Source organism: Leptinotarsa decemlineata, unplaced genomic scaffold (assembly GCF_025532065.1).
Source record: "Leptinotarsa decemlineata unplaced genomic scaffold, Ldec_3_MD MMD2_tig00026282_RagTag_RagTag, whole genome shotgun sequence".
Taxonomy (NCBI): domain Eukaryota; kingdom Metazoa; phylum Arthropoda; class Insecta; order Coleoptera; family Chrysomelidae; genus Leptinotarsa; species Leptinotarsa decemlineata.
The window spans coordinates 21,027,985-21,046,376 of NW_027412668.1; the positions used below are offsets into that span (position 1 = coordinate 21,027,985).

General features: G+C 34.5%; 1 protein-coding gene across 3 annotated transcripts in view; it reads right to left on the reverse strand.

Annotated features, from left to right (window-relative positions):
- Positions 1-18,392, reverse strand: part of LOC111507069 (juvenile hormone esterase) — a 40,321-nt gene that overhangs the window by 14,094 nt on the left and 7,835 nt on the right. For 2 of the 3 annotated variants that reach the window (XR_012466763.1, XM_074180025.1), the window contains exons 2-7: positions 16,144-16,272; positions 14,388-14,547; positions 11,011-11,196; positions 4,536-4,726; positions 4,374-4,451; positions 1,537-1,705 (exon numbers count right to left, since the gene is read on the reverse strand). Coding sequence is in view for 2 of the 3 variants with exons in the window: in XM_074180025.1 (XP_074036126.1) it covers positions 1,537-1,705; positions 4,374-4,451; positions 4,536-4,726; positions 11,011-11,196; positions 14,388-14,547; positions 16,144-16,272 (913 nt within the window). In the remaining variant the exon portion in view is untranslated. The remainder of the gene's footprint in view (positions 1-1,536; positions 1,706-4,373; positions 4,452-4,535; positions 4,727-11,010; positions 11,197-14,387; positions 14,548-16,143; positions 16,273-18,392) is intronic. The other variant, XM_074180026.1, reaches the window with a different exon arrangement.

Here is an 18,392-nt window from a genome sequence, read left to right on the forward strand (position 1 = left end):
TTTTAGGAGTGATTAATTTTTGGGAAAGTTTTTGACTTCCTACTACTCCATCTTGATATAAACAAATGTGGGAATATTCCGAAGAAATCAATCACTCCTAAAAATATAACACTTTCAATTTAAATGAGATTCATTATGGCTGGGATTCAATCAAATAAGCGAATGAGTCTTTATGATGTCATTGATGACATGAGTAGATCTAACTTATTCCGTTACATAAAAAATCGTAATTTATGAATGAAATGTATGTTCTTTCTTATAATGTTACCCATATTGATATTGAAGAGCTTTAAGGCAAATGTCTTACGGCGATAACTATTACCCCCGACTTAGGGGAAAAGCCGCTAACTATATAGGGACCTACAGTGAATATTTTTGTAAATAGATATTTTTTTTAGTTTTTCCTTTGTATTAACCAAAGTACATAAAATAAATGTCATGACACTAATCTTAGATTTTTTCAAATTTGATTCTCGATAAAAAATTAGTAGATTTTCTTTAAGTGAGCACCATTTCCCCACCTTCCCCTACTGTTTTATTACATTCCCTATACATTGTCAATAAAATAATGTATTATCATTATTAAGTGTAACGGCCTAGCTACTAATTACGAGCCACCGGTTCAGTATCGAAGTGGAAGCAGCTCAAAACTTTTGTCAAATAAGTCAAATTCTAGTGCATTGAAGAAAAAAATCTGAGTGGCTGAAACCAAACCGGTTTCGCTGTAGAAATTTGCGGCGAGAACTGAAGAATTGATGAAAACATTGACAACCCATCAGATACCAGCTTACAAAAAATCACGAAATACAAAAATAATTGGGAAAATAAATCGAATTCAAAATCAAATAATGTCAAAAGTAGGAAATGATGAATTGAAGGGGTTATATTTTTAGGAGTGATTGATTTCTGGGAAATAAAGTTTTTGGCTTTCTATTACTCCATCTTGATAAAAAAAAAATGAGGGAATCTTCCAAGGAAAGGAAGGAAGTAATCAATTTGAAAATAAGTAACTCTATACATAAAAATCGTAATTCATGAATGAATTGTGTGTATTTTCTATAATGTTATCCAATTTGGTACTGAAGAGCCGTAGGGTCGCCGTAAGACACTCTTACGGCGAAACATCGATGTATACCAGTGAGGATGACAGTGTTCCATGTAAGTGCAATTTGTTACCATTCATTCAAAGTAGAACTCATGTGAATGATATCTGATTTCATACCACAACGACTGTTTGGAATACAAACTGAGTAGAGAAAAGTATCTTCTGTATAATTCAGTGTTCATATAGAAGTATTTGTTTCGAAAAAAATTGTTTCTTTCATGTAATTCAATGTTTATATGAAAGTAGCTGTTTCAGGAGGACTTTCTTTCAGTCTGTGTCTGAAAGTTACTTCTTTGTATGATCTACAGGTCCATGTATAGAGTTACTTGTTTTCAAATTGATTACTTCCTTCCTTTCTTTGGAAGGAAGGAAGTAATCGGTCAGTGACTGTGGATTCCGAAGTTCTACGAAACTAATTATCACTCACTCACCAAATGCTTTGAAGCCTACTTCATCTTTGGTTTGGCCTGCAATATAGGGCACTTTCATGAAATTTCCTTCTGTAATAAGGCGAATGGGATGCTCCGTCAAAAATTTCTGTTTTCCAAAATCTCCCTCGATCACAGGTCCCCAAATCATCATGGGATTGGTACCAAATTCCTGAAAGTCATTTTGATACCTTTAAAAATTTGATTTTCATGATGAATACGATGTGAAATCTCACAAATAACAATATTAGGATATTTGAAGAATAATTACAAAATTCTCACTGCAATCGATGGCGCTCGTTTTATTAAACTGTAAAAGAATTTCAATGTTTGGCTTATACAATTCATGTTGTGATCTCGCTTTTGGGGGTTCCCAATTTAAAAAATTAAGTCTAGTTGAAATGTACCATAACATGAAAATTGAATAAAATATTCGAAATGTAGAAACAGAAAAATATTAAGAGTACGAAATAATAGTTACTACTGAACCGATGGAATCCAACAATGAAATTGTGTTCAGTTGCGACAAATGAGAATGATCAGTTTGAAAACTCGAGATAATGCGTAGGTTTTGGTTTTCCAATTCTACATCTTCATACGGAGATGCATTTCTTTAATGTCTCCCCCCTTGTATAATTGATACAAAATTAAAATGGTACACCAATTAACTGAAGATGACCCTGATCGAAGAACAGAATTCTGCGAAATCATGACAGAAACCATTGTAAGGCATCCTACCTATCTCCACAATATTTGTTTTAGTGACGAATGTACATTTTTTTTGAACGACAATGTTCACAGACAAAATTGCCGTTATTGGGAAACATATTCCCATAATCTAGAAGAAAATTACCGTTTGGGCAGGAATATTGGGAAACCATATTGTAGGACCTCTATTTATTGATCAAAATTCAACAGAGGCACTGTATTTGAATATGCTGGAAACTACAGTTGACCCTCTCATCACTGAAATCGTCGAAGCAAATTCTAATGAATTCTTTATGGATATTGTATTCCAACAAGATGGAGCACCACCACATTATTCCAGACAAGTAAGAAATTATTTGGATACTACTTTTCCCAGTCGTTGGATTGGCCGTCGAGGTCCTACAGAATAGCCAGCCCGCTCGCCGAATTTGATACCTTTACACTTTTTTTATCGGGCTATTCGAAGCAAAAGGTGTACGAAACTGAACCTGCTTCAATATTGGATATACGGCAGAGAATGTTACTGAGTTCGAAAATGATCGGCGTGAAATATCGGATAGGCTAATCACATGTCAAGAAGTTCAAGGCAACTATTTCGAGCATCTTCTGAACTGACCTCAAGCTTATTACCTCATATTATTCAGTTGAATATCAAAGTATTCAGGCAATTTTCAAAAGTTCCGCCATTTTGTAGTAGTTGAAGATATTGACATTATATTCTAGGGCTATGAAGCATTTGTCAGGAGCTTCAAAAAATTGTGTCACAAAACCCCCCTTTCCATTCAATGCTTTTTCCCAGATAATGCCCAGTCGCCATTTCGAAAGTTTCATCAGCCAATTTCACTTCAGAATAAAGTATTCATGCACGTGTTTCTGGCTATTGGCCTCATCAGCGCGGTGCAACCAATTGCAAAGATGGTAAACAACTGGTTACCAAAAATGAAAAACTTCACATTGCACGGTGTCACCAACAGGAGCTAACCGCACATTTGTGGTTTCAATTAGAAGACCTAGCATTCCCAGGCATTATCTAACATCACCACGTAGGCAGCTATAGCTACCTGCGTGACTTCGGGGTCCAGGATATAAATACAGATATAAAGATGTTATTGAGTGTGTATGATATAAATCAAAAGGGAAAATTTGTAGACAGAACACTCAAAAAAGGGGCAAGCACTCTAGGCACTATTCAATCAGATAGAATGGTGCCTAGAGTCTAGAGGATGTCAGCATGACCAGCTGTCGAAAGCGCTCGCAGATAATCAAATAGAAGTCATAGAGCCTCAAATCCTTTTTGTAACTTACAGCAATAGTAAAATATTGAAAATGAAAGAAAAATTAGTTGCATCATCCAAAAAAAATATACATACATATATATATATATATATATATATATATATATATATAGATGTTGTGTAGTTTATGCAACGAAGTAACTTTTAAACACATACTGGAAGAAGAAGTCCTTTCGCAACAACTATTTTTATATAAATATTGCATTTTTTCGACACAAATACTTCTTAGTATATGAACATTGAACTACACATAGAACGCTTTCTCCTATTCAGTTTGTACTCCAAACATTCGTTATGGAATTAAATCAGATATCATTCAAAAGATTATTACACAATATGAAAGAAGTAAAATTTCACTTACATGAAAATGTGTCATTCTTAATGGTCGACATCCGATATTTCGGAATAATATCTCACCTTATTGCCTCTTCAGCACCAGTTTGGATAACAATGGAGCGCTCAATTCAATAATAAAATCACGACACTATGTCACGAATGAGTTTAATCTACTCATGTCATCGATGACAGTGCGTAATGACTTCAATTCACTCATTTAATTTGATCCCAGCCATAGGAATCTTGTTCAAAATGAAAGGGGTATATTTTTAGGAGAGAATAGTTATTTGGAAAAGGAAGGTTTTGGATTATTCCTCATTCTTTATACAAAAAAAAATATTGAAAAAATATGGACTTCAAAATAAAATTAAGTCAAAAGTTAGAAGTGATATTTGATATAAGAAATCAACCCACAAAATGAAATCCAATTCAAGTACGAGGCAGAAGAGATATTTTTGAGGTCAGTGACTATGGAGTCCGAATTTCTAAAAAAGTACTTACTACTACTCCAATGCTTTGAAGCCTATCCATTTCTTTTTGTATAAAGATGAATAGGTTGACAGTCACAACCTTTCTTTCCTAAAAAATTAATATCTCCTAAAAATATACCTCTTTCAGTTTAAATAAGTAGGTAAAGTAACTCAATGATAATGCATGTCTCACCAAGAATCCTAGCAAAGATTCAGCTAATTGTTCAGCTGGAACCTTTTTTAGACATTTTACTATTTTCTCTGAAGTATCATCTGGACATCCAACTAAACGGGCCTGTTTCTTTGCTGCTTCTAGGAGATTCGTTTTAATTGGCCAAATCCCAATCGGGGAACCACTCATTGAGACTGCCTTGTGGAACAATCCTAGAAAAATTCAGATCGAAAAATAAAATGCAACCTAGTTTGAAATAGTTTTTACTGTTCCCAACAATGTCGACAATATTTTTTATTTCAAGTTACACATACAGTTAGTTGATAGAAGAAATGAGTGTTTTTCTACGTATAGGTTGTAGCCGAATAGTATGATTATGTAATACATTTTGTCGACAAAGGGTGTCATGTTTATAAATACATGGAATGTAAAAAATATATAGAATGTTGTTTTTCAAAGACTATATAGTATTCACAAAAATGCAGTGAAGATTAAAAAATAATCCAAAAATATCAAAGATAAGAAAAAATGTACAAATATGTTATCAATGAAACAATACAATTTCAAAATTACTTGACATAAATCGTATTACACAAAGTGGTATACCGAAAGAATAGAATTTGTATGCAAAATACTCTTTCAAACTGTAGAAGCACTTTCCCAAACAAGGATCTTTACTAATTTACTAAATTTTTTAAGTTCAATAATTGATGTGATATGTTTTGGTAAATTATTATATGTTTGTCCACATCTATAGATTTGATATTGTCTGGTCAAAGATGATACGGGAAGTGGAAGTAGCGATAAATGTCAAAACGTATTTGTATCATAATATGACAGATCCGTGCCATAAAATAGGAAACAAAATCTCCATCCATTCACAAAGTATAACCTAATATAGATTGTCTATAAGTCGCAGAGAACAAACACATCCGGTTCTTTGAACTTGATATGAATACTTTTGATTGAAAACAAATCAGAGATTCAAACCAAATTATTTGTTAAAAGCATTCTAGTCGGCAATGAAATAGCTTAAGAAATTTGTTTATGTATGGACTGTTAAAAAAATAAGGTGAATGTTCCAATTTCGCGGGCTATACGTGAATTCGATTAGCAATTTTTTCATGGTGGTACAATCGTCTCGAACATATGTTCACAGTTCCAGCTATTGCATGTTCAGCTTGTTGCTGAGAGGTATAAAATTTAGAAATGTTTGGCGTGTTCTGCGATTTTCTGTAATCAAAAAAATGGATAAAAGCTTTTGCACAAATTTTTGTATGAAACATGGAATTGATTGCTCAAAAACACTTGAAATGTTGACCGTGGCATACGGTGATTGTACTTAAATCAGACAGATGTTTACAAGTGGTACAAGCCCTTCAGAGGAGGTTGATGAGATATGAATGGGGACGCAAATAATTTTTTGGATTTGAGTCGCTGGAGATTAAATCCATTTAGAAAAATGTTCTCAGGAAGTTCATTCCACATAAACGCAGTTCTCTTGATGGAATAGTTCTCAAACAGTGAAGTTTGAGGTGTACTGAGTTGAACCTCGAAACGATGAGTGGAGTCTCAGTTCGTCGCGTATTTATTATATGTACGGCTCTTGGAGGAATCAAATGTGTCAAGTCACTTGAACACTTCCCGTGAAAGTATCTATAGAAGAGAGATAAATCTCCAACCTTTCTTCGATGTTCCAGAGTATCAAGGTTGCACGTGATGTTCGCGTCTTCAATCAGACGGATAGCTCTTTTATGGATGGAATCCAGCAATTTCAGGGTATATTTTGGGGGTAAAGCACCATACATGAGAATAATACTCCAAAGAATGTCTGATCTGAACTTTATAAAGCATCAAAAACTACTGAGGTGTGTACAGTTTTCTGATTTGGAACAGTGTTCCAAGATTTTGAGAAGCAGCCTTTGAAGTTCCAGCGACATGATTATGCCAAGACATATTGGTGTCCATTGTAACCCCCAACAAACTTATCAAAGCAGAAAGCGACTTTGTCTGTCGTGGCATTATTATATCCGGTTCGGAGATATTCATCTTCTTGGAGAAAACTGATGCCTGGATTTTTGTGGTATTGAATTGAACCTGGTTACTTTCATCCCAATTCGAAATCACTTCTAGATTCTGATTAAGATATGCAACCTCCTGCTGCCGGTGAAGATGTGCCTCAGCAGCCGATGTCCTGGAATCCAAATGGAATGACGACACAATAGCAACAGCAAAGCAATATATTGGATTCTTGATTTTTTCCAATGAGTCGTTGATATACAAGTAGAAGAAGAATATATTTATTGAAATAGGTAATCCTAATACACTATATTATATAAAACATATTACTAATATAGCAATTGAAAACAATTATATAAAAAACTCAAAATGAAAATATAGTTCAAAATTGAAAATTAAAATTTTTAGTTCGAAAACTCACGACATATGCTAATAAAAATACATTACAATATAGATGCAACTCCAATACAATGATAAAAAGCAGAAAACAACACACAACTCCTATATTTCTTAATGTTATCTTACCAAGTTTATTCTATCTAGCATTATGTATGGATGTCAATAACTGTTTTTTAAAAATACTTAATGATGGACTAGATTTAATTTCATTTGGTAATTTATTGTATGCATCAAAATAAAGAATTCATGGCACTTCTCCTATTTGTTCTGCATAAATGCAAATTAGTATGATTTCTTGTGGCATATTTGTGCACTTCTGAATTTAAACTAACAAATTCAGAAAAAAATTAAGGTGGTAAGTTATTCAGAATTTCATATATGAATGTCATAGATCTGTTTAAAAAAAAATCTGTTTTTCCGTTAATCAGCTGCCGCCCCCATACGAACGACAACTGTCAGAAGTTGAGAAACTTGTGCGAGCTAAGGACTAACGTGTGATTCCTAACACGGTTGCAGAATCATTCCAGCTTCAACCAGATACATTCTCTCGAGAAAAATATCTGGTCGAGGCGAGAATCGAACACCCGACCTTCCGATCGTGAGTCGGACGCACTACCACCGCGGCCAATTCCACAACAATAGATAAGTAATACAACCGTAAAGTTTGTCACATAATTCTAATTTCAGTGAATCTATTCACTTTTAGAAGAATTCGCATACCGCGATTTTGAAGTTTTTGTAATTGGGATGTTTGATTTAGATTACACAAGAAAATAATAGAAGCACAGTAATCAAAATGTGGTTGGATAATCGCATTGTACACAGTAATTTAAGACTGAGTGGATAAATTACCAGAAATTCTTGCGAAGAAATATAGTTTTTAGATATTTTTTTACATATATAATCGAAATGATTGCCAAAAGATATTTGATACATGACACAATTTCAATGTTTTCATTATCGATTTGTAGATTTATTTCATTTAAATCAAGGTTGTTCCATTAATATTTTGTTGTAATAATCATTCCTTTAGTTTTTATTATATTCAGTTTTAATTTATTTGTCATGTAGTACTCATTTACATCCTTTAATGCGGCTTCCATTTTATCAATAGCTTTATCTAAGCTTGTATCGTAGCATGCCAATAGTGTATAATCTGTAAATAAATTCATAAAATCAACGTTCATGAACAAGTTTATTATATGTTAGTTAAGTATAAGATAAAAAGGAGAGGTCCTAAAACGCTACCCTGAGGCACACCTATTTGTATAGCCAATTCCTCTGAGATATTATCTTGAACTCGACTTTTTGCTTTCTATGGGATAAATAGTCAGATAACCATTGGTAAACATCACCATCAATGCCATAACCTCTTTATTTTATTAGAAGAATATTACGATCAATTATTTCAAATGCCCTCTTCAGATCAAGAAAAACAGCTACTACAAATTTATTGTTATCAACTTCTTTTTTGAATTTAGATAAAGTGAGTTGTAGTGCGGATTCACATGAATATTTTTTACGAAATCTAGATTCATTATTTATTAAAATTTCATTTTTTCCAACATGATCAAGTACATGCCTATAAACAGCTAGTTAAAATTTTTTTTTTATTGGTGGTAATTTATAGGTCTATCTTCACTAGCCTTGATTGTATTGTTTACCTTCTGAATGGGGACTATAGTACTCAGTTTTAAAAGATTTGGAATTTTAGAAATTTGAAGAGAAGTACTTACAAGGTTTAAAATTATATGTCCACATGTTTAGAGAATGACTTTGAGCATTTTGGAATTTAAGATCTCATGAACAGTGTTTTTGTTGTCTAAGGAGTTAACAATTAGACGTAATTCATACATTGTTAATATGTGAAACTTGGAAAAATTAGGATACAGATTATAATTATTGAATTTTCAATCTTGAACATTATCTATACTATCAACAATTTGCTGAATACTAGTAATGAAGTAGTAGTTGAATTCGTTTACTATTTTAGTTTTATTATTAACAATATACCTCTGGTTTACAAAAAAAAAAGGTGGAGAAAATATGGATCCCTGGCAAACACCAGCGTTGATGGTGAAAGTATTCGTAAGATATCCATCCACTTGCAGAGAACGTTCTTTCAGGAAGCTGAAGAGACATACACAAAAATGATCCGTTAAGTCTTAGCATCGAAGTTTGCCAAGGAAACCCTCATGCCACACACGGTCAAAGGCCTTAGAAATATCAAGCGCAACAGCTCTTGATTCTCCATGTTTCTCCATGATTCTCCATGTTTCTCGATTGCGTTATTCCAAATATGGGTGACATGCGATAAAAGGTCGCCTATTGATCTTTGTTTCCGAAAGCCATATTGATTTTGAAGCCTTCCAAATATTTAAGGTGGTTTACGAGTTGGTTTACGACTTTCTCCATGATGTTTGATATCACTGATATTTATTTGAAAATAGGAAATCCTAATATAAATGCAAGTCCAAAAAATGCAAGTCAAATAATATATAAATACAAGAAGCTGAAAAGCTAGAAATAGAAATGTGTTCCTGAGAATATTGTCCCATTACACAAAACAAATCAGGAGTATTCAGAATAGTTAGTTCCATATTACAATTATACTAGGGCATAAAAACAATTACTTGAGTGGGTAGCTAATGAAATATTTAACATATCACAATGTAACACGATGTAACACAATGTATACAGAACACATAAAAGCTCGAACCAATAAAATAATCCGATGATGTGAAACATAAAAATAAAAAAAATTCCGAAAATTCATAGAGTACGTGATGTAATATATATTTTCAACTGAGTCTTGAATAAATATAAAGTAACAGAATCTTTAATGTGATTTGGTAATTGGTTGAAATCATTCAATCCTCTGAAAAATAACGATTTCATAGATTGATTTGTTTTTGTCCTGGAAAAGTGGATAGCAAAGCGAATGCTCTATAATTATTTGAAATATTTTTTTGGCATTTTTGTGAATAGGCTGAACACGAGCAATCTTCCAACAAGAGGGCAAAACCCCTTTCTTGTAAGACAGGTTGAAAAGTCTGCAAAATACTGGTGCGAGTTCATTTTCGCACTTTTCACCAGGCTAGTGGCTGTCGAAAAGTAATTTCTGGCATTGTGGATTCTAGTGTGGCAAATTGTTCAGCTAGTACATTTGCTTTTTTATGGCTGTTGTTGCAATTGAACCATCCGCTTGTGTTATTGGTGGAATTGTGAATTTCGTAAAGTTCTAATTAACAGCTTTAGCTACCGACCAGAAGGATCTAGACCCGTTGGGATTTGCAAGAACTTTATCCTTAATTCTCTGATTGTGAAGTTATTTGCCTTCATTTATCCTAGGTTTGCAGCTGTTGCGAGCATTAACAAACCTGGTTCGGTTTTCGACACTGGGATTTTTGCGCCATTGCCGGTAGGCGACATTTTTTTTGAGGAGCTTGCTCGTAATTTTTGTTGAACCAAGGTTTGCCGTTAGAAGGTCGTTTCATTGAAAAAGAAATATACCAGACCACCTCAGCAGACTTAAACTTCTCCTATACATAATGACAATAATCATCAAATCATTTCACGGTATAGAAATGAATTATTCATTGGTGGAATCAGTTCTGAGTGATTAATGTTCCTACAATGATTGAATAAATTTTTGTATGTAATTGTATATGATTTTATGACATGACGATATACGAAGAAACATGAGGTTTCAAAATTGAGAGTCGAAACGGATTAGTCCAAAGCGAGAATACTAACAGCCGAAAAACAAAAAGGGGAAAAAACACCCAGAACGTCCGCTTATTAAGGCTGAATAAATCAGAAGTGATAATCTGTTTTACTACAAAAGTTTTCACTGAATAAATTAAACGAAGGTTTTATTTGCGATTTCAATAATAAATATGCAAATATACATACAAAATACTTGGAAATACCTAAAATATAATCAGTTTATGAAACGAATACGTAAACAAATGAAATTTCACAATGATTCCACATAAACACAGACCTGTTGTTTTGATTTGTTTTTCATTGATCGATGGAAAATTTCATAAATAATCTACTTGATCAAATTTCGTACCTTGAGACAAAGAAGATACCATGTGTAGGAGTGCACTCCAACCTCCCACACTGTACCCTAGAAGGGTGACAGAATTTGGATCACCGCAAAACGGCTCAATATTATGTTTAACCCATTTAAGTAACTCGACTTGATCTCTTAAACCATTATTTCCTGGAGCATGTTCATCTCCGGTACTCAAAAAGCCTGAAAGATAAAATGTAAAATAAAATGTGTCTTTGAGTTCAAGATGCAGCTCATAAGTAAAAAGTCCCACCCCTCCTAACTTTTGAATGAGGTTGGACGAAATTTACGATAAACCTTTCAGAACCTCTTGATGAAAGCGGTAGTGTGACGTCACTCGCCGCTCAGTGGGCATTATCAATTTATTCCAAGAAAATAAAAATTAGTGATATCCAGTTTCAATAAAAAATTTATTCGTCTTCTATTTTTGTAAATCGAATCATTAAATAATTATCAATTTCTTATTCTTTCTGAGAATTTGTAAATGAATGGTATATATTATAATTAATGGAATTTTCACTATATCAACCTCCTAGCAAGTTCAGGAATGTAGGCTTGCACGGCTGGCGTCAATGTTTTGGTTGGTTTTTAGGTTTTGCCTTGGCTTCCTTGGCTACAATCTCCAACTGCAACCGCGGCAGTAATCGCCAGTGGCGTGGTAGAAGTACTCTCCTTGACGTATCAACTGAAACAAAAGCTCTCATTTCTGCCATGTCATTCATAGTGCTGATTTCCCGCACAATTTCTGCAATGGCGGGTTCGCATGTACTTCCCGCGCGATTTGGTTGACTTGGCTTCGTTTTGGCGCCTTTTAAAGCTGTGTGCCAAATCTTCGGTAGATATGTTATTTTTTTTCGGTTGAAGTTCTCTTGGTATTTGTGTATTTCTATGGCTTCTAAATTCATTCTCGTTGAATAATGTTTCGACGTTGCTAGCGTCTCGATATTTTCGAAAAAGATCTGGTTTTCCCGTCGGACAATGATTGTTAAGCGACTGCAGACTTATCGATCTGTTCCAATCGGCAACTACGCTTGTGCTCGATCAGACGGGTACCAATGCTCCTTTTCGTCTCACCGATATAAACTTTACCATAATTAGAAGGAATCCTGTAATCTCCCTCTGATTTGAGTGGATCTCTGCTGTCATTTGCTGATCTTATACACTCCGATATTTTCTTCGTTGGTTTGAAGACGTCGTCAATTTTCTTCATCTTTAGAATTTCCCCGATTCGGTTGGTGACACCTTCTATGTATGGCAAATAGACAGTGCCTTGGGGTTGCTCTTCACTGGTGTTCCTCTTCTTCTCCCTTGGACTCGTAGTGCGGATTGTGTCTTTTCTGTCGTAGCCGTTCGCTTGTAACACAGTTGTCAGATGTTTTTTAATTCGTCGTCACGTACATTTCTTCATATATTCTCAAAGCTCTGTTTAGTAGGGTGTTGATGACGGTTTGTTTCTGTTTTAGATGATGCTTGGATCCGTTATGTGGGTATCAATCTGTGTGTATGTTTTCTTCCTGTACACCCAGTTGAATACCTTCCTTTGTGACTAAAACATCAAGGAATGGGATTTGGAGGCTTTATTCTAATTCCAAAGTGAACTGGTTTTTTGGATTACAGCTATTCAGATGATTTAGAAAGTTCTGAATTTTTTTCTATAGATCCAAACAACGAACGTGTCATCTACATCTACAGCCTTGGTGGTAATTCTTCTGATCTGCAAAGTTTCTTCTACTTCGATCACGCCACTGAAGATGACTGCCGCGGTTGTAGTCGAAACGTTGTAGATTGTAACCAAAGACGACCACGACAAAACCCGGAAACCAACCAAAACACTCTTAACAAGTTTGTTCACATCAAATGTTTGATCTTCCTCTTGAAGATGATCACTTGGTGATCAAAACACGTGTCGAGATGTTAAAATGACGGTTTGGTGTTGGGAAAAAACTCCAGTAATATTCATTACTACACCAAAGGTTCCAAACAGTGCATCACAAATATGTAATGAACGATCAAATTGAGTTGAATACCTCTCCTTTACTCAATACATCCTCATCAGATAATCAAGCTATATAGTATGTTTATCTTTTTTACCTTAATTTACCTGCTTTCAGAAGTTAGTGATATGATTGAATCCACTCGTTTCATGTAGTTAAAACACGATCAGAAATAATCATCTGCTTAGATCATAGATCATAGTTTTTAAGCCAATAGTAGTTATGATGCACTGTTTGGAACCTTTGGTGTAGTAATGAATATTACTGAATAGTACTGTAGGAGTATAGTAGTTGATCAAATCCCGCTTGAGAAAGCTATTGTGTAGGGAAACACGTATGGCGGTTTAGCAAGCCTCTTATATTTGTTGTATTCATATTTTTTGATATTCCATTAGCTTTTCTCTGGTTTTTTTCCCAAAGTAACTTATAGCAACACTCATTTTCCCTCGACATTTGATCGATAAAAGTGAAGCAGTTTCAAGTAACGTCTAAGCAGGATGTAATTATCATGAATCAGACAATATTCAGTCAACGGTTTCCTGATAATCCAATGTGTTGAAAGTAACAAAGGAAATTAGTCAGTATGTACCCTCACCTCGCTGAGGAGGATCCGAAATATCTCTACTGCGCAAAGTTTATCCAACGGTTCTACACTCGATAACTGGAGATGGTTGGTTTTTCTAGTTTCAAGCTCAACACGAAATGTCCTGAAATGGCAGATCTGTCGTTGAAATAATATCAGGGGCATTGTGAGTCCCATCGGTGGCCAATATCTGAACTATCAGTTCGATTAGTCTGCCGACCGAGTACAAAGATATTCTTATATACACTGCTCAGCAGTATTCAGAAATAGGGTTTACAATAGTATGAATCGGTGTCTATTTTCCAAACCAATGGGTAGGTAATCGTGGTCCCTCAAAATGACCCGCTAAAGTATCTAATATAATGCTTTTCGGTTTTTTTTATGTAGAGTTACGTGAAATTTGAATCGTACATTAAACAAGTGCAGTTCTCTTCAGAACTAATGGTTGAAATCAGAAGTGTTTGTTACAAAGTCACCCTAATAACTTTCCCTAATGTGAGTAATAAATATATGAACAGACTTCAATATTCTCAATTGGGTGGGTTTCTAAAAAAATATTAATCGAAAGATTTTTTTAAATGGATATGGTTTGAATGGAGATTTTTGGACATTGAACCATCCATCTCAAACTAGTTTTGGATGAAGATTTAAAAAACACCCTCATTTTCATTAGAAAAAAGTAATAAGTATAATTTTTTACACTGAAAATTCATCGACATCGATACCTTGTTGTCCAAAAGTTGGAAGAGAAGAAGACATTTACGTCCAATCTTCTTCAGAGCGGGTTGCATACTAACCCATTGAAGCCAGTCTGTAGTTGAAAGTTACTAGAACAATATCCTGATCCAAAAAATAATTCGGGCCCATTTGGGTGCTGATGGATCCACCAATGAAGTAACCGCCAGCATGGATATGTACAATCACAGGTCGTTTACAAGCATTCTCAGATGTTGGAAGCTGGAAACAAAATTCATATACAACCCTGAAATTTCCCTACTATTTATAAAGAGTATAATTTTCGTTTTTTGTTTTCAAGAAAAGTTATATTCGAATCGATAGAGTTCAGATTCAATAATTCAAAATACCCTCATCTTCACAAGGCTGTAGCCAGACGGTGGCGAGATGAATCCTTGCAAAGGATGCAGGTATTACCTAGGCTGAAATGTCTCGCTAGTTTCATTGCATTCACTGCTTTTTCAGTTAGTACCAACCTCCAAAAGAAAGCTGTTGAAATTTCATGATATTCTACCCATAAGTTATTATACTAAGAGTGACACTACTTTTGTTATTTTGAAAACAATGGATCAAAAACAATTTCGTGTTTTCATTTTACACTGCTTCATGATGGGAACAATACCATTCAAGCGAAGCAATGGCTGGAAAAGTGTAACATCAGAAAATATAAAAAAATCCACAGAATCGTTTTGAATAATCGAAAAATGAAGTTGCGTGAGTTACCTGACATTACGACAAGAGTAGATGCGTCTCTTCTAATGATATAAAATATTTATTCTTGCAAATATTGAGTAAATATTCTTTCAGTTATCCAAAAAAATGCTGGTGAGAGTTGAAGACTAATGTTACGTGAAACAATGAAGTACATTTGAAGATTGAGAGTTTTCTTTATAGGTGAAATTTTGTTATAATTTTCCAGGGAAAAAGACTTTTTGGCGTTTCACGTCTTCAGTTTGATACAAAAAATGTGATATATTTCCAAAGGAATGAAGAAAGCAAAAACTAATCTCTTGTAAAAATGTAACTCTTTCAATTCAATTAGCAATGTTTTTTTTGTATTTCATTGTGTAGCGTTCCTGTATTCGATGAATGTTTGAAGGACAAACTGAATGAGAAACAGTAACTTCTGCTAAATCCAATGTTCATACATTGATTTGGGAGGAGTCATCTTCTGTTTTGATCTACATATCTACTGAAACAATGTTTATTGATGTATTTGATTTGTCTTTCCTTTTTTCGAAAGTGTCCTGACTGTTAAAGTTAGAAGCCATGTCAAATAACCTGATGCTATATAGCTATAATTAGAGATCAGGCGTTTAGTTGTTTCAAAAAAAGAATTTACATAGAGTCTTATAAAAGATGACAAACAAATATGTTGTTCCAATAGATTTGCCGTAAATATCTCAACTTACTTGGGCATGAGGAAAAATAGTACTTTTTTCATTTATTTATCATATTCGTTGATCTGAGAATATAATATGTCTAAGTAGAACGAAATATTCAAATCATTGTAAACAGCATAAACAGGAATACCAAACTTAGAATAACATGTCTAATGTCTTATATCGATGAAATTGTTATACATTTCAGTTTATGGATACCAAACTATATTGGTTGGTTGGTCTGAAAGGAAAGTGAAAACACTGAGATCACTTGGAGTATTCAGTTCATTCTGAAAAATAAATAATTTCGTTTGCATTTGATATATGTGGATTCCTAGACACGTAATAGGCTCAGTTTCTCCGGATGTGGATTTGACTTCATTGAGAAAAGAGGGTTAATCAAAATATCAACTATCATCTACAAATAGGAACTGACCTTTGTTGTATAAATATTCAATATGAGACAGTCCTCGGAAGAATTTCCAAACATACGAGGTTGCAAGCATAGTGAACCATCCTTAGTGGCATCATATACTCCTTCCCACTTGTCAACTGGTTGCGGAGGCTGAAATATGAATGATAAACTCATTTCAAAATTTGACTTTTGCTATCATCCATTCGATGGTGATAAGGTAATGTAATATGGAAAGTGAATCGCCTAACTTTATTTGTGTTGCTCTTTCGTAACTCAGCCTCGATTGATAGACAAATGACACTATATCGACATAAGCATCTTTAAATCGATTGATATATTGAACTCAATTTTTTGTTCTGATTGATTCGGCCGTTACTTGATGAAGATCCGTAGTATTTCCATAATTTTATTATTGATTTTGTTGTCATGGACCGAGAAAGAATTATTATTCATGTAGAAGTGAGGTAATATACTTTGGGTGATCATAATTGACGAGGTACCTCAGAAAGAGGTTTAGGTAATTTGTTGAAGGTAGTCTCAATTATGGTTTACCTGTAGTAAATATTAGTATACGAAGCAACCTCCTCATTTCATCAGACTAGTCGCTTCCTATCTTACCAACCCACAAATCCGCGTAAAAGTCGTCGAAGCCCTCTCCTCCCCTTTCACTTCCAAAGCCGGAGTCCCCCAAGGCTCTATCCTTTCACCCACCCTATTCCTAATTTATGTGCACGAGTCGCCCTCCGCTCAAAAAAATCCTTCAATATGCAGACGATACAATCTCATCTACCAATCAGCACCCGTATCTTGCAAACACAATCTCAAACAATGATTAGCCACTTTGAGCACTGGTGCAACAAGTGGCGAATCGAAATAAACCCCCTCGAAACCCAAACCATTCTATTCAGACACCAAAACTCCACCACCCGTCTCAAACTTGATACCGATAACTTGAATCTCCACCTCCAAAACTTAGTATCCTACTTGGGGGTTACTTTCATGAGTACCCTCAACTGGGAGGTCGACCTCAGAGAAACCCTGAACACAGTCCGGAAAAAAGCTAATCTAACAGCGCTGAGAGGCAATCTCGGTAGATGCAATGGTAAGACTCTCTTACACACTTACAAAACCTTGTAAGATAATAACCCCCAAAAAATTAATAAACATGATCACGTCAAGCAATTCGAAGTATTCAAATCACTGGTGATGAAGCTACTGTGTTAGCGAAACTTGCCGTGATATATTTTTCAAATAAATTTGTGGAGATCAAATCGTGAGGTGTAATGTATGAAAAATGAACTCAAACTGAAAACATATTCTTCAGTTCCTTCATGTGGGGACATCATTCAACTGAGATTTATACAAAAATCATGAAATACTGTCGACATCATAAACTTCATTAAGTTTTTCTACAGAAGTTTTTCATCTGAAGAAAGTTTAACAATACACTAAAAACTCAATTTATTATTATATTCCAATTAGACATTGTTTGCAGTTTCAAGTAAAGAAAGATTTGATAGTGATTGCCAATGTTTCAGAATTTCATTAGTGCAAACTTACGCTGTCTGATATTATGTAAAATGATTTGAAATCCAATCCAAATGAAAATTAAAAAGAATAACTGAGAATAACAATTGTATTCAGCAAAAACACTGAAAAGAAATTACAGTGAAATGAAATACAAGTAAAAAATAAAAGTTGGCCATTTCTCGCTTTATTACGGGTTTCCATATGTTGTGTATATCTACGCTAGCTTGTCTGAATACATTGTTGGACAACATATATGCGGCTTCTTTGAATTTCCTCCTAAAACCAGTGTTCGTCCTATGTATGATCCCAGCTTGGGATCACTCGATGTTTTGTTGATGATTCCAAACATGCTCTTCTATTCCTGGTTTGCTGTTTTCTCCTCACTCTGTGTGTTTCTTGTGCTCGGCAATGCGGACTCTCAAAGGCCTTTTAGTTTCACCGATATAGGTTTTTCCGCATTCACAACAACTTTGACCCAATTCTCCTTATTATTTTCGATGATCTTCTAGTTGTGACGGCTTCTCTTCCTTGCGAGGCTCTTGCTGTCTTTTGAGAAAAGTCTGTTCCAAAATAGCTTTGGAGTAGCCATTCCGTTGAAGGTCATTTTTGATGATGTCTAGTTTTTTTTCGAGACCTTCTTTCATGTTACAGAGCTTGAAATCACGATCTAATAGATTCTTGATGATTCCTCTTTCAATCGATTGATGGTAGTTGGATTCGTGGTTCGGATACTGTCCCGT